Source organism: Cynara cardunculus, unplaced genomic scaffold (assembly GCF_001531365.2).
Source record: "Cynara cardunculus var. scolymus isolate 2C unplaced genomic scaffold, CcrdV1 Un_Scaffold_5247, whole genome shotgun sequence".
NCBI classification, from domain to species: domain Eukaryota; kingdom Viridiplantae; phylum Streptophyta; class Magnoliopsida; order Asterales; family Asteraceae; genus Cynara; species Cynara cardunculus.
Window position 1 is genome coordinate 1 of NW_020202308.1, and position 17,699 is coordinate 17,699.

Genomic DNA, 17,699 nt, shown 5'->3' on the forward strand with positions numbered 1-17,699 from the left:
TCCATGATTTCAAATCGGATGCCGGAGTAGCCCTGGAGGAGGGTGTTGATTCTGACCAACATGGCGGCTCTTGTGGTGGATTGCGGCAGCGTGTGCTCTGATTCCGCTCCGGTGCCAAAGATTCCGGCGTTCAAGAATCTGATTAAATGGCAAAATTAAAATAAATAAATTAATTCCCCACGATCACAGAATGTTTAATGTTAAAGCAACAAACGTCCACGCCGTTTTGTTATGATTCAGTAGCAACATTCTCAATTATTGCTATTATTATAAAAGCAATAGCAAGTATGTACATGTTATAAAGGATTTGATAAAAACCGTTAAAAAAACATTTTTTATACATGAAATATTGTTTATTAATATATATTATTTAAAATTTAATATTACAAGTGAATTATGTATAAATACAATTTATTAAGCTTCATATTTGAATTCGTGTAACTAGTTGTAAATAAATATAATCAAATAGAGGATAAATATCTTATTTTAAAAAATAAAAATTTTAAAATATAATTAAGATAATCATTGACTTCTAACACAAAAATACGTGATCATTATTTTTATATAAAATATATTATTAAACGAAAAATAAAAAAAATTAAATTAAAGAAATACACAAAAAAATATAAATTTTAAATAGTCTGGTACTATTATCAATATTTTTTTTTTTGGGAAAATGATAAAACTAACCACTTTATACAATCCTCTTCCACAAAATAACCATTTTTTAGGGGATTTACAAAACTAACCACACGAATCGCCCCCGGGGGCGATCCGTACATTTCGGGTTAAAACTCGTACGCATATTTACGTATCTTCACGTATGTATGTATGTATGTATGTATGTATGTATGTATGTATGTATGTATGTATGTGTACGGATGTATATACGTATATATATATACCTACTTACATTTACGTAAAAAAAATAATATAAATTGCGGTAACGTGTATATATATATATATATATATATATATATATATAGAGAGAGAGAGAGAGAGAGAGAGATGCATAATGTAAAAAAAACGATATAAATTGCGGTAACGTATATATATATATATAGAGAGATGCATAATGTAAAAAAAACGATATAAATTGCGGTAACGTATATATATATATATATTGTGGTAACGTATATATATAGATGCATAATGTAAAAAAAACGATATAAATTGCGGTAACATATATATATATATATAGAGAGATGCATAACGTAAAAAAAACGATATAAATTGCGGTAACATTTATATATATATATATATATAGACATTGCATTACGTAAAAAAAACGATATAAACGGTACAAAAATTGAAACTTTGTATTTTAACGTATATATGTGTACGAGTTTTAACACGCATGCATATTTACGTATATTCACGTACGTTTTACGTACATATTTTTAACGTATATATGCGTACGGGCTTTAACCGTCAATTCGAAGATACACACAAACATCATCACTTTGATGTGATTTCATGTTTTGTGATGGTTGATTGTGTTTAATGGGTTAAAGGTTGTGAGAGTATAATATATGAGAAGATAAATGAAATGGAATGTGTGAAAAATTATGAAATAGGAGGTTGGTATTTATAGTGAAATTGGTATTAAAAAAAAATACTTAAAGCCTGAATCTCCTCCGGGGACGATCCGATGATGTGGCTCGCCCAAAGTGGAAAAAAAAGAAATTTTAAATTTTTTTTTTTAAGAAAAAAGCCGGATCGCCCCCCACTAGTACGGATCGCCCCCGGTGTGGTTAATTTTGTAAAATCTCTAAAAACTGGTTATTTTGTGTAAGAGGGTTGTATAAAGTGATTAGTTTTGTTATTTTCTTTTTTTTTTCTTCAGTTTTTTATGATATCTTCATATTTATATTTTATTCAAAGATAAAAACATTATCATTTTCTTAAAACTACATAAAACCATATTATAACATCGACTGAAACAAAAAGAATTATAACGAAACATAAAAATCGAGATGTATTTCGTTACATTGTGTGAGTACCCTTCTAGTTATATATAAATATATAATTCAATTGTATAATAAAACATGTTAGAGTTTTTAATATTCCTAATATTATCTTTCATATTTTATGTGTTAATAATTATTATTTTTGTTTAATTTAAATATAATTCATCAATATTTAATACCACAAGGATTTTAGTTGACCAAGCCCACCTACCACATTAGAAATAGTCCACCAAATTTAATTTACTCAACAACAATGAGCGAATCGTTTATTATAAAACTATATGTGATTTCCATTTTTTTTATTTTGGTTGTCTTTCTTGTTTAAACTAGTCTATATAGAAAGGATCAAACGAGAATATAAACTAAATAATAGAATACAAAAACGGTCAAATTACGTTGACAGACGAAAAAAGATATACATGCGACTTTGGCCGCGACCTATTCACATATGATTTTGTACGTGATGTTAATATAAAATCACATGTGATTAGACATTTTTCTTATTCCCTTGTTTAGCTACTGTTTGTTCATTCTCTCTTTCTCTGTAAATATATATATATATATATATACACACACGTATATATATATATATAGTTACGTAAAGTTTCTAGGTATACCGTGGTCGATCCTCATGGCTCACGAGCATGACGCTTAACGACAATAGCTAGTATGTTGTGTCACTCAACTATACATGATAAAACACCATTTATGTAATGACTACTTGGAGACCAATGACATTCACTACAACAAAATTGGGTTTATAGGACACCCCCAATCTCTAAGTGTCTCAATAAACCGCTTTATAGGACTTAATTTATGGGACCAAAATATAAAGTGTCCTATCTAAAGGTGTTGTAATAAGTTTATACAACACTTTTGAGCGTCTTAACAAGTTTTTAAGGACATTTTTAATACAAAGTGTCGCATTAGCAACTTTATAGGACACTTTTGAGAAATTGTCCTATAAACTCAATTTTTTATAGGACACTTGTTTTTGTAGGACATTTTTTCAAATAGTGTCCTATAAAGTTGATAATGAGATGCTTTATATTAAAAGTGTCCTAAAAAACTTATTACGACATCAAAAAATGTCATATAAACTTAATACAACACCATTAGTTAGGACACTTTATTTTTTTGGTCCTATAAACTAAGTCATATAAAAAGGTCTATTAAAACACTTACAATTTGGGAGTGCCCTATAAACCCTATTTTGTTGTAGTGATTGACAGTAATCTATCCTAACATAACCTCTACACAAAAGAAAATAGTCGTAATAAGGTGTTTTTTATGCATGCTTAATTATGGTATATATATATATATATATATATATATGTATGTATATGTGTGTGTATATATATACAATAATAATGCTTGGTTTTATCAAATAAATTCGAGACCATCTTCATTGCATGAAAGCTGTCTTTTAAGCTTTTTAATGGGCCAAAATATATATCTTAAAAACATCGTTTTGTTTATTTGAAAGAAAATGGAATTAATTATGCATTTGTTTATTTATATTGATATTTTAAATAATATACCTAATGAGTTCCTGTTGAAGAGCACCACCTTCCTTGGTTCTCCGGTGAGAGGTGGCACCGAAACCGGTKGTGACACCGTAGSTGTCTCCTCCTTTCTTCATGCTRTCCATAACCCAMTCACTGCTGGCTGTAACTCCGGCACGAGCGGATTCCGACAGCTGAACCTGAACGTTGGTGGTGGCGACCGCGGCTACCTGGGCAATAGTCAGCGTCTCGCCACCCAACCTCACCACTGTATTCCGATACTCCCCGACCATTCTCTTCACCTCCTCCAGGTGGCTTCCGCTTAACGCCGCCGCAGCGACACCCCAATTCARTGGGTCCGTCRTATCATGATTGATGTTGGCATGTCCATTGGTACATTGATCCATTTTTTTTATTTTGTTGGTAGGAAATTATGAAGCTATAAATTTCCTGAGATGATGCGTAGGAGATGAAGCCGTTTAAATAGAAAGCTTATCGGTTGCCCATTTAGTATTAGGTTTGGCAGGCCGATGTGTTAGTTGGAAAACGGTGGTGGCCGTCCGATTGGTCATGGAAATCGATGGAAAGGATCATGCCACGTCGATGGTTGCAATGGAGACAAAGAAAAGGTTTAGAGACTTGTTTGACAACACAAACTAATATTTTTGTATTTCTTTTTTATATTTCTTTTCAAAGAATTATTATAGTTTTAGCATATATAAGAGTAGGTTTTAAATGGGAGAAATACTACGGGGTGTTTGGATTTTTATTTGAAACAATTTTTTTTATAAAATTATTTATCAATTTATTATTATAAGTCAGAAGTGTTTAACTTCTTCAAAAAAATTTTATTACCGGTTTGACACCAGTATATGTTATTTATCCAAACACTAAAAAGTGCTTATTATCGGTGACACACCAGAATAAGCCAATAAATTATTTTTATAAGCAATCTCAAACATTCCCTAAATAAGAAACTATGGAGTAAATTATGGATTTGGTTTGTTGTGGTTATACTTTTGTTACAGATCGGGTCCTTTGACTTAACTTTTTTACTCTAAACTTGTAACAAATTGGATCCTTTGACCTAACTCTTTGCATATTAACAACCATATATTACTTTGTTTAAAACATAATTCATTCTTGAAAAAAAAAATATGACTTTTAAGCAGCTGTTTACAAAATGTTTACTTGGTAAGTGGTTACTCGATAAATTTTTTCATCGGAAGAACATGATAAAGGCCAAGAATCTTACTGAGTAAGAGCGATGAGAAAGATGGAGAGTCTTACCCAGTAAGTGAAGATGACGACTCTTACTCAAGTAAGCATTTACCCTGAAAATTGTTGCATTCGATATGTTTTGATGTACTAAAATCTTACACATCGAAATAAATTATAGTACTAACTTCTATCGGTAAACACTTACCGGATAAGCATTTAAGTAAACAACCCTGTCATTCGTATGCTTCATTTTCAGTTAACTTAATGATATTTCATATATAAACTATTGACTTCATTTTCAATTAGCTAGGGTTCTTAATATGTTTAATGATAGTGCAATAAACATAGTGGGTGACATTCGTTAAATAAATGACATGGACTAGAATTGTCATTGGTTTGGATATTTTAACCAAATGTCAAGTCCATTAATTATATATATTTTTCTAACTGTTAACATGCATATTGAATGATTTATTTTTGGAAGCATATTTTTGTTTATAAATAACGATGAATTTTCGCAATGGATTAATGAGACATGGCTTTTAGAGACGGATTTTCCCGTCAGTGTTGCCCATGTGTTCTTTTAGTAAAGACATTAGAATAGATTGCTAGGACAAAGTTAATCAAACTAACAAGTTATATCTTTATGAAACTAACTAATAGTGTTTAATAAGTAAATATTCTTAATTATTAAGCTTTTTATTAATTAAGCACTTCTTGTAAAGCGTTTTATGAGACTTTTTAGTACATATTTACATAAGACTATCGTCAAGAAATGTCTTATAAAATGACTAATAGGACTATTTACCTCTTGATATGTTGTCTAACAACATCATAACGACTTATTGTTTTACAAAGATAAAACATTTTTACGTTTTTAAGTCGTAATTTCATATATTCGTGTAGTTGTTAGTCTTATAAACCGTCTTAAGTAATAAGACGTATGATTCTTTAAGACGGTGGAACAGACGAATCTGATTATWGTAAGCCCTGAATTTAGGGTAAAAATGCAACAGAAAAAGTCATGAAAACATAGTTTAAGTAGGAAAAGCATCGTAAAGAAAGGGAAAGAGAAGAATAGTGTGGGTGGTTGGTGAGACGGAGAGGTGGTAGATGAAACGACAACATCACTCCTTCATCCTTTATCCATAAACTTTAATTAAATAAATCATTCTCATGGCTTCTTCATCTCCCATCCTTTTCCCACCAAATTTTTTTGATGTGGATATGGAGTTGGGGGTTGGTGAGAGTGGGGTGGAGTCGTGGTTTAAGCCCTACTCAAATTATGAAACTACCCTTGTGTCGATTGTTTTTTTTTATTAACCTGAATATCCAATTCGAGCCGACTAGACGATCACCTGCTTTCCTTTGTAGATAGTTCGAAATCACCGCATTTAAACCTCTGTGGTCACAAGTGGATTTTTATTTCTCATTGTATTTGAACATGGACCTCCTGGTACTTTTGTTTTGTTTTCATAAATAAGAAAAGTCTATGATAGAAAACTCACTTCTGATAATCATTCTTGAAAAAATAAACGGATCGTTTATCATTGTTAAAATTAATAGGCGGATAGATAATAACAACTTGTTTATATTTTAGTTCACGGGATTTTATGTATAATTAATACTTTAATTTTTATAAAAAAATTGATATAGAAATCTGCTAGGTCGGATATGGGCTAGACTTCGACTCGGCCTTGAAATACTAGTTACATAGTGAAATATCTCATACTCCATATTTCATAGAAACTAATTTTTGAAAGTTATTTACATTGTTATATTTTAACGTCTTATTTAGGTTGGAAAATATGTCTTTAAATGATTTTACATAAGTTTTGGCTTTTTTTAATGTAAAAGCGTTTTTAGTCTATGCGGTAGACCGATCCGTCTATAGTACGAGTACGGATAAGTTATCAAGTTTGCAAATCAGACTTGAGCTTGCTAAAATAACTCCATTAGACAAAAATAGAGTTAAGACCCGAAACCGGAACTCAATTGAAGCTTGCAAATAATCATATGTACACCTTTGAGGCGGTGTTTGGTGTACAGGCGTGATTARAAACATGACATAACTTGACAGGAATTGGCAGGACAAGAAGATAGRACTGGATGAKATTGGACTTGACAGAAKAAATGTCTTTTTGGTGTTTGRTACGACCAGGATTRGACATRACATAACTAGACAAGTTGTCTTCAAAAATTATTTGATGATTTTACATATCATATAATAGTTATAGCTAGTACAAACAAAGCAAATTATTATATGATTTAATTTATGAACATTTTTACAAAATTTTCATATACATTAATATATACATATACAGTAGTTTTGTATGAAAAAATTGATATAATTTATAGTAGTTTGAAAAACACGATTCGTGCAAAAGAGAAATTATGTTTTATTCGGTTTGGAAGATCTTTGTCAATTGRAGAAGGCAAAGTGAAGACTGTTGTAGCAAYAATGGTTGTGGAGGTAGAGCTATTGGTGATTGGTGGAGGATGGTGGCTACGGAGGACGTGAAGATGCTGGAAGTGGTGGTGGTGGCAATCTATAGTGGAGGAGGAGGTAGTTGTGGCAGATGTGGTGGAGGTAGTGGCAGATGTGGTGGAGGTARTGGTGGTGGTGGGTAGCRGTGGTGGTAGCCAGTGGTCAATAGTTGTGGAGGTGACGATGAACAGTGATGGTGGTCGGTGGTGGAGGAGGTTGTTGTAGTGGAGGAAGAGGTGGAGGTGGTCGACGGTGGCTAGCGGTGGCGGCGGCCATCGCGACTTGCGGTGTTGGCCACTAAAACAAATATCATATTAAGATTATATATCAAACGAGGGTTAATTAGTAATATTTTAGTTTTTATTTCATCTTTTTCCACCTATTTTTTGGAATAAAAAAAAACTTTTTTTGTTTCATACTGTCACACCTTGTCCCAGTTCTTATCCCTATCTCATGTCGTACCAAAAGTGTGACAATGAGTTATTGTCCTGTCCTATATCACGTCAAATATAGACGATGAGTTTTGTCTATGTACCAAAATCAGTTTAAAAAATATTTGTTAGAAGAAAGTTGCTAAATTTGGAAATTCTCACCAATATTTTTTGAAAGTTGGGTGGTTGGATGGGTTGCTAAATATTGGATGGGTCCTAGCTTAATTGGATTACACATAAGCATAAATGTTCCACTTAATTTGTTAGATATTAATATTTAGATACAGTAACAAGATATTTAATTTGCTTTTCTTATAAACATTTACAAATTAAGTATTGCTTATAATCGTAGAAAATTGTGATGAAACTATTATTTAATAGTATGTTAAATTATTCATTTCATTTTTTTATACCCGTAATTTTCATATCTTAGAACGTGTATATTTAGATTTCGGTTGTATATTTGATATAACGAGGATGTATATGTTTTCTAAATCAGGTCTGGTGGCGAGATCCTACCATAGTGGCTGGGTTGGACCTACGAAGGCTTCAGGATGGTGTTGTGCACCTGTTCAATTGATTTTCGTAGGTAGAATTTTCTTTGGGGTATGAAAGGTGCATACGTTAAATTTTGAAGGATGCTCCTGGATATGAGAAAATATAGGGGCCGTCAACTAAAAACCGAAAGTGTCCAACGAAATCAACCAAAAAGCCGGGAGAAGTCTCTTGAAATCAACAAAAAAGGGAAAAAAGTCTCAAATATTCAACCAAAAAACTTAAAAAATCTCTCGACGCGGAGGAATTTAATTAAATACACATCAAACGACTTTGTAGGCCTTTAATCCACCTTGAAGGTGCACGGTACACCCACTCGGAAAAAAATCTTAGGTCTACCACTGCATAGTGGTTGTAAATAGTGTGTCGAACAATGCTTCTGAAACTCATCCTTCGACCTTCATCATTTTGTATCATATCGTTTTTATAATTCCGTAGTCAACCATACTTCAGGGATGCTATTAATTGGCTTTCYAATAAATTGYTACTCTTGAAGCCATTGGATGTAGGGTACAATTATGTTTGTTGTTTTATTTGAAATTAACTGGGCAAAACAGATAGATATGTGTTTTTCTGATGGAGAATACTTTCTAATTCAAGTTGAATTATTTAACTATTACAGAATAAAGAAAGAAATCAAACAACATATATGCAACTTCAAATTTTCTTGATTCCCAGACATATAACAAATCGATCTGTTGTTATAGAATTCTTCTACGGTGTTGCCTGCTTCTTTATGTGATGCCTTTATTTGATCCCCAAGCGCCTTTTGGAAGGAATTTCATGTACCCAGTTGGGAGGAGGACGTTGCGAAACTACTTCATGTCCTTCACAGTTCATATTGTGACAAGATGTGTCCGTGGTCATAATCCTCTTCTACTCTTTAGAGGTTGTGGGATTTGAACAACTTTTTTTCTCGTTAGAGCCTGAATAAGATCAGATGTGCTTCGTTCTGGTTTTAATTGTTTATTTGAGATTAGAACCAACTCTATGCAATTACCGTAGATTTCATGAAATAATAGGTCTAATTCAGGCGGGAATTTTTTTCAGTTTTTTATTGTCTTTCTTAACCTTCATTGTCTTACCTTCTGATGATATTTAACTTTCTCACTACATATGTATATAGGCGAAGGATCATGTGAGGAGGGAAGTTATGGTGAGAAGCGAAAGAAAAAATTTGAACCCTTGATCATTTTTGATCGTGTGAGGAGAGAAGTTATGGTGAGAAACGCAAGAAGAAATCTGAACTTCTGATCACTTTTAATCTTATGCCTACCATGAATTGCACTTTAGAAATGAATTGATCCGCTGCATCTCGGTGCACCTCATTAGTATTGATATTCAATTAGGATTGATCCAAGGATGAAGATCTATTCTTATGTTTCTCACCATAACTTCTCTTCTCACCAGAACCCAGTCCTACGTATATGTAAGAAGTTTAATTGACACATACACACATATATGTAGGCAAAGTACTGTGTGAGAAGGGAAGTTATAGTGAGAAGCCTAATAATAGATTTGAACCCTTGATCACTCTTAATCTTATGCCCACCCATGAATTACACTTTATAAGGGAATTGATCTGGTGCATCTCGATGCACTTTATTAGTGTTGACATTCAATTAGGATTGATCCAAGGGTGGAGATCTCTTCTTATGCTTCTCACCATAACTTTCCTTCTCACAGGAACTCAACCCTGTATACGTAAGAAATTTATTGACACATAACTTAAATAGCCTATTTAATTGGAGGAGCCGCGAACATAAAGTGTCTGTTGCCACTAGGAAGACATCATCATGAACTTCTTTTTCCAGCAATAGACTAAAATCCTCAACAAAATCAACTAGAGCTTGAGATTGATAATTAAGTACATATAAATAAGTTGATAAAGTAAGATTAAAAGCGATTCAATCTTTTAGGTTTTAACTATTTGAGAAAAACATAAAAGAAACCTATTTTTCTGTTAAAACACATATTTGATTTAGGGATTGGGCTAGCACCAGGTGGAGGCCAGAAACGGGTTCATGTGTGGACTACCAATAGAGGAAACATGACTTAGTTTCTAAGTGCTCCGCCAAAACTCGCATCAAATATCGAAAAGGTAATATCTCTAAACACCCTATGGTTGTTTAGATTTGTTCTAATAGTCATTGGACCTAGCTAATGGTTTTAGATTTTAGAAAAGTTTTCTAAACAATGTAATCTAAATAATTTTTTGTTGCAGTTTAATAGTTACGAACTCGTTTTAAAACCCTATACATTCAAGTTGTTTTATTTGTGAATTTGGAATCCTTCATTGTGGTTAAATGATTTAAATCAGGAAATATTCACTAGGCCTTACGGTCTAATTTTCATTTTCAAATATAAATGCATTCTAGGACATTACAAGAGAGGTGGTTCTGGTAAGGTAAGGGTAAGATGCAAGCACGAACTGGTATTGGTTGCAGATAGTCAAGATTTTCCTTTAGAAGTATGTGTCTTAATTGCTTAAGAGTTGTAATAATTCTCTTAGGTGGTGTTTGGTTCGCATAATATTTTTTTGATGGAATGGAATCTGTTAAAGGAATTGGACTTTGAAGGAATTGAAATAGAATGTTGTCAGGTTTGACCACCTGTTTGGTTGGCAGGCATTGGAATGGAATCTGTTAAAGAATTGGAATCTGTCTGTTTGGTTCACAAAATGTAGCTTTAGAATTGAAATAAAATATTGGTAAATGACCAAAATTCTCTTTTTTGACAATTTTATTTTTTAAAACTAAAAATACTTTAATAAAATAATTATTTAATATGTAAAACAATATAAAATACACAACCCAAATATAATCATAAATAAAATGACGTTACTAAATCGACGGTGGTTCAGATCGGTGGTGGTCATAGTGATTTAGATGGTAGTGGTCCGCAGTGATTCAGATCAATGGTGGTCCGCAGTGGTTTAGATGGAGGTGGTAAATGGTGGTTCAGATAGGCGGTGGCGGCAGTGGTTGTTTAAATCGATGGTGGTCGGTGGTGTCCGGCGATGATTTAGATCGATGGTAGTTGTCGGTGGTTGGCAGTGATATAGATCGATGGTGGTTCGTTATGGTTCAGGTGACGATAGTCAGATGTGGTTCAGATCAGCGATGGATCATCTCGGTGATGGTCAATGGTGTTTTAGATCGACGGTGCTTTAGATAGGTAGTAGTTGGCGGTGGTTCAGATTGATGGTGGTCTGTGGTGGTTCAGATGGTGATGGTCAACAGTGGTTCAGATCGGTGGTGATCCATGGTCGTTCAGATGGTGGTTATCGGTGGTGGTTCAGATTGATAGTGAATTAGATCGGTGGTGGCTCAGATCCACGGTGGTTTAGATGGGTGGTAGGCGGTGGTGGTGGTCAGCGGTAGGGTTCCATGGTGGTTCAGATGGCGGTTATCAACGGTGCAGATTGACGGTGAATCAGATTAGTAGTGGCTCAGATTAGCGGTGGTTCAGATCGGTGGTAGTCGGTGGTGGTGGTCAGCGGTGTTTCGGATCTGTGTTAGGCGGTGGTTCAGATCGATGGTGGTCGGCGGTGGTTCAGATCGGTGGTCGGCGGTGGTTCAGATCGGTGGTAGTCGTTGGTAATGGTGGTCGGTGGTGGTTCAGATTTGTGGTAGTCAATGGTTGTGGTGGTCGGCGGTGGTTCAGATCAGTGGTAGTCGGCGGTGGTTCAGATCGATGGTAATCGGTGGTCGTGGTCGGCGATGGTTCAGACCGGTGGTAGGCGGCGGTGGTGGTCGGCGGGTGGTTCAGATCAAAAGTGGTCGAGAGGTGGTCGACGATGGTCATATTGAGTTTTATGAAATTAGAGTATATTAGGTTAAGGGCATATTTAGTAAGATAAATATTCCATTCCTTCAAAATACCATGTAGTTGCTAAGAAATGTTAAATTCCTTTATTTGTGGTATTTATAGGATAAAATTCCTTTCGTGAAAAAGAATGAACCAAACGAGGGAATGAAATTTGGTCAATGGATTTCAACATTTCAATTCCATCAGATTCCTCCAGAATCTGCGAACCACACGCCACCTTAGTGTTTTCACTATAACTTTGAGAATCTCATTTGTGTGAACCATCTTGGCGTAACTTTTCCTCCACCTTTCACTAAGAAGTTGAAACCTTTATTACTTCATTTATCAATTCTTGTGGGTTGTTACAGTTAAACACCTTGGTATGTAGCTTGGCTCATAGCAAGGGTCGCATGAAACTTTGGTCAAGAGGGAGCAATCTTGCAAGCGACTTGGCACACAACCGAAGTTGTGGCCAAGGTCTCATGGCAGGTCTAACAGGTTTTTGTGATAACTGGATCTTGGTTACCACCCGAGGTAATAAATACGTGATTATCTGATTAAATGATTTCGTGATAACATGATAAATTGTTATATTTGATCCTGCTAGTATGTGAAATTTTATGCATAGGTATGTATATGTACATGAATGGATATATGCATGATTATGTGTATATGTAGAAACACATATATAAATATATATATATATATATATACACACACACATGCATGTTATGAGAATACATGGTGTGTGTGCATGTGGCCGACTTTCCTATTAAGGAAAGGTATAAAAGAAGGGTTTGACCCCTCCCTCCCCCATTTTATCTTATTGGCTATTCTAATAATTTGAGCGATTTAGAAGGGAAAGACTTGCCCGGATTTTCTTACTTTTGCATTACAAGAAGGTCGTTTTCAAAAGGCTTGATAAGGTGAGTGATTCCTAAACCTCTTTCATAAAATTTGTACTAGTTTTATTGAATGTTGCATATTAATTGGAAGAAATCAGTTATTTGCTTAAGGGTTTTATCCGGACAAAGGGTGACCGGATTAAGTCTAAATCGGACAAAGCTTGTCCGGATTATTCTTAAATCGGACAAGGGTTGGGCGATTAAGCCCTAAACCGGACAAGCGTTAAGCGATTTAGTTTTAAACCGTTCAAGCATTGAGCGATTTATGAATGTTAAGTATGGTAAACATTTTGAACGGAGAAATATGAATACGACCATGTGGTGACCAGATTATTTTAAATCGGTCAAGCTTTGGACGATATGTTGTCCGGACTTGTTATCCGGACAAAAGTATTGGAATTTATTCTAAGTGTTAAATCGGACAAGCCTTGAGCGATGTGTTGTCCGGATTTGGTAAACCGGCCAAGAATTGACCGGAGATGAAGTCCGACCAATCCAAGTTGACCGGATTTGTACTATGCCTTGTGCTTGATTGATAAAATTGTTATTTTATCATAAAATGGAAAATTTGAAATAAATGATTTTGGAATGATAATAATTCCATTGACTGCGGTCTATTTGGAATTGTTTTTGTAAAATGTTTTGATGAGGAAATAAGGGTGGCATATCAAGGAGAGGTGTACCNGAGCAATCTTGCAAGCGACTTGGCACACAACCGAAGTTGTGGCCAAGGTCTCATGGCAGGTCTAACAGGTTTTTGTGATAACTGGATCTTGGTTATCACCCGAGGTAATAAATACGTGATTATCTGATTAAATGATTTCGTGATGGCATGATAAATTGTTATATTTAATCATGCTAGTATGTGATATTTTATGCATAGGTATGTATATGTACATGAATGGATATATGCATGATTATGTGTATATGTAGAAGCATATATATATATATATATACACATGCATGTTATGAGAATGCATGGGGGGGGTGTGTGCATGTGGCCGACTTTCCTGTTAAGAAAAGGTATAAAAGGAGGGTTTGACCCCCCCCCCTCATTTTTATCTTCTTGGCTATTCTGATAATTTGAGCGATTTAGAAGGGAAAGAGTTGCCCGGATTTTCTTACTTTTGCATTACAAGAAGGTCGTTTTCAAAAGGCTTGATAAGGTGAGTGATTCCTAAACCTCTTTTCATAAAATTTGTACTAGTTTTATTGAATATTGCATATTAATTGGAAGAAATCAGTTATTTGCTTAAGGGTTTTATCCGGACAAAGGGTGACCGGATTAAGTCTAAATCGGACAAAGCTTGTCCGGATTATTCTTAAATCGGACAAGGGTTGGGCGATTAAGCCCTAAACCGGACAAGCGTTAAGCGATTTAGTTTTAAACCGTTCAAGCATTGAGCGATTTATGAATGTTAAGTATGGTAAACATTTTGAACGGAGAAATATGAATACGACCATGTGGTGACCAGATTATTTTAAATCGGTCAAGCTTTGGACGATATGTTGTCCGGACTTGTTATCCGGACAAAAGTATTGGAATTTATTCTAAGTGTTAAATCGGACAAGCCTTGAGCGATGTGTTGTCCGGATTTGGTAAACCGGCCAAGAATTGACCGGAGATGAAGTCCGGCCAAGCCAAGTTGACCGGATTTGTACTATGCCTTGTGCTTGATTGATAAAAATTGTTATTTTATCATAAAATGGAAAATTTGATATAAATGATTTTGGATTGATAATAATTCCATTGACTGCGGTCTATTTGGAATTGTTTTTGTAAAATGTTTTGATGAGGAAATAAGGGTGGCATATCAAGGAGAGGTGTACCATGGGATAAGGGTGACATATCATGGAGAGGTGTACCATGGGATAAGGGTGACATATCAAGGAGAGGTGTACATTTGGATATAAGGGTGACATTTGTGTGTGTGTTGTATGATATAACTCTTTCTATTATATCCCTAAAACTACCGTGGTCTGGAATCTTTATTTCTTTGCGATTTAAAGATTTAGGATCAAGGTTCTTATTGGAAATCGTAGTCTGGATGTTATTGAGGAGAAAATATCAGGTCTGGCCTGAAACTTTAAATAAACCTTGTTGATTAGAAAAAGTTTAAAAGTGGCATTATATGAAACCTGATTGGTTCAAAGGTATGTTATTTGAATAGCTGAATGCTTAGCTTAAAAAGTGGAAAGGTACTGGTATTATGTTCCTATTTGTTCATATATTTGTTATATATATGAAAAGGTTATTCTTATACAAAGTTTTGGTGATTTCACCCTGCAATAACATAAATAGGGTAACTCACTAAACCTTTCGGTCTTACCCTCGTTTTGTGATTTTAAATATGTATTGCAGGAGGTACAGATGGTAAGGAAAAAGGGAAAATATGATATTTTCCTATATGCATTTCTACATGAAGAACTGTCTTTGATGTACAATTTTGATTGATGAATGTTGATTAGTACAAGAAATGTATTTGAATTTTTGGACTTTGTATTATGTAATGATAGATTCTTATACTAAGGGACCTGAATGGTATATAAACATGTATTTCTTCCGTATGAAATATGTATTATATGCAATGTGTGGTATGGGGTGTTACAAAAAGTGGTATCAGAGCCTGAGTTTAAGGGATTGAGGTATTTAACAGCATGTTACCTACACTTAAAATGTTTTTATTGCATGTTTAGGGTCCCGAACATAGTTAGCTCCATTGGAAATAAATATGATGGGTTGAAAGAACAGTGTGTAAGGTAAATTTTAATTGCATTTGGCCAGTGTAATTATGAATTTACAGGTACACATCTGAACTTGAATACTTCATTATATTTGGGAATGTGAATATGTGATTATTAACACTAAAATTGCAGATGTCTAGCCGAACCCGAAGATCTGAAAGAATGGCTCATCCAGAATCTGAGGAAAGGGAAGAATCGCCCGTTAATCTTCCGACTAGCACGTCTGGAAATAGAGGTCAGGGAAGAGCAAGGGGACGAGGCAAAGGAAGAAGTCAGTCTCAGGGAAGGGGTCGAACCGAAGTTCATTCTGACCATGAAGAATCCCATTCTGGGAATGTTCAGGAGAGATCAATGCCACACCCTGAATATGTAACTAGGGACATGTTGGCAGAAGAGATGGGGAAATTGCGAGAAACTCTAACTTCTATTATGGGAGTTCCAGTTAGGGTAGAAACAGAAAGAATAGAAGTTCATTCCTCGATGCCAGTTACTCACAACAAGGAGGGAGATATTAAAATGTTTTTTGGCCTGTAAGCCACCAACATTCTTTGGAGAAAGAGATCCAGTGAAAGCTGTGTGTTGGACTAAAGAAATGGAATAAGTGTTTAACATTATTCGGTGTCCGGAAACAGATAAAGTTTAATTTGCTGTTTCTGTATTAAAGTCAAATGCTTTGTTCTGGTGGGAAGTTGAATCATCTGCCAGAACGGATGTTTTACAGACTTTGTCTTGGGTAGAATTTGTGGACCGATTCAAGAACCAGTTTTGTCCTAAGACAGTAGTTAGACAAATGGAATAAGATTTTATAAAATTGGAACAAGGAAATGGAACAGTTCGGGAGTATACCGAAAGATTCATTGAATACTCTCGCTTGCTGAAAATTATGTTTCAACCGAATCCAGGAAGATAGAAAGGTATATTTGGGGTTTGAAACCCTCAATCAGAGAGTTTGCAACAGCCATTTACCCCAATACCTTTTCATTGACGGTAGACGCGGCCGAAGTGACCGAACGAAATAAGAACCGACTGCCAGAATGAAAAGTTGTAGAAAAGAGAAGGTGGGAAGGGCCTTCATCTTTTCGAGGGCCGAAAATGATAAAATATGATAACAAACCCGAGCAGAAAGTCGGTGAGAAAGTTTGCACGCAATGCCGACAGATACATCAGGGTGAGTGTAAGACAGATCCAAGAAAGTGTTATAAGTGTGGTGAAGCAGGCCATCTGTCTAGAAATTGTCCAGCTAATCGAAGGTGTTTTAACTGTAACTCTCCGGATCACATTCGACCGAATTGTCCTTTGTTAAGAACTTCACAACTGACAATGGGAAATCACACATCGGGTATTCGGGGAAGGCCTACAGTGAACAGAGGAGGGCAAGAAGGGGCGTGAGGACGGTCCTTCCAGATGACTAAGAACGAGGCAGAAACATCACCGGATGTAGTAACAGGTACTTTCCTCTTGAATTCAATACGTGCTAAGGTGTTAGTTGACTTTGTTGCAAACTTTTCGTTTGTATCACCATTGTTTGCTCAAACTGCATGTCTGAATTCTGTGATACTTGATGATGAATTAGTAGTTGATACTGCTAATAGTCAGGAAACTGTTACAAGTGTGTTTAATACCTGTAATTGATAACCTTATATTTAAACATGTTTTTATAATGAATCTAGTACATATTGTAATGTTTATATAGCTTATAGAACCCCTTTAATTTAGTTATTGATTGGTCTTTGATAGGTGCAAAAAGGATGGATTTTAATACAAACAGAGCATATATTTCGAAACTGTTACAATACCCGATAGGTATGTCCCTTTTCGTTTAGTGTACGGGAAAGCTTGTCATCTTCCTGTTGAGTTGGAACATAAGACCTTTTGGGCCGTCAAAAATGTCAACTTGGACATTGACAAAGCCGGTATTCACCGAAAACTCCAACTCCAAGAATTGGAAGAAATACGCAATGATGCGTACGAGAGTAGTTCTATATATAAAGAAAAGACCAAAGCTTTTCATGATAAAATGTCTTCTCGTAAGACATTTGTTTTAGGTCAAATGGTCTTACTTTTTCACG

The 17,699-nt window shown here is 34.9% G+C and overlaps 1 protein-coding gene across 1 annotated transcript; it reads right to left on the reverse strand.

Moving 5' to 3' along the window:
- Positions 1-5: 5 nt before the first annotated feature.
- On the reverse strand, positions 6-3,891 carry LOC112504331 (phenylalanine ammonia-lyase-like; the record flags this gene model as incomplete). The annotated part of the gene is made up of 2 exons (XM_025108260.1): positions 3,512-3,891; positions 6-138 (listed from the first exon to the last, which is right to left on the reverse strand). Coding segments are annotated over exons 1-2 (504 nt in total), but the record flags the coding sequence as incomplete, so codon positions are not given.
- Positions 3,892-17,699: the final 13,808 nt, after the last annotated feature.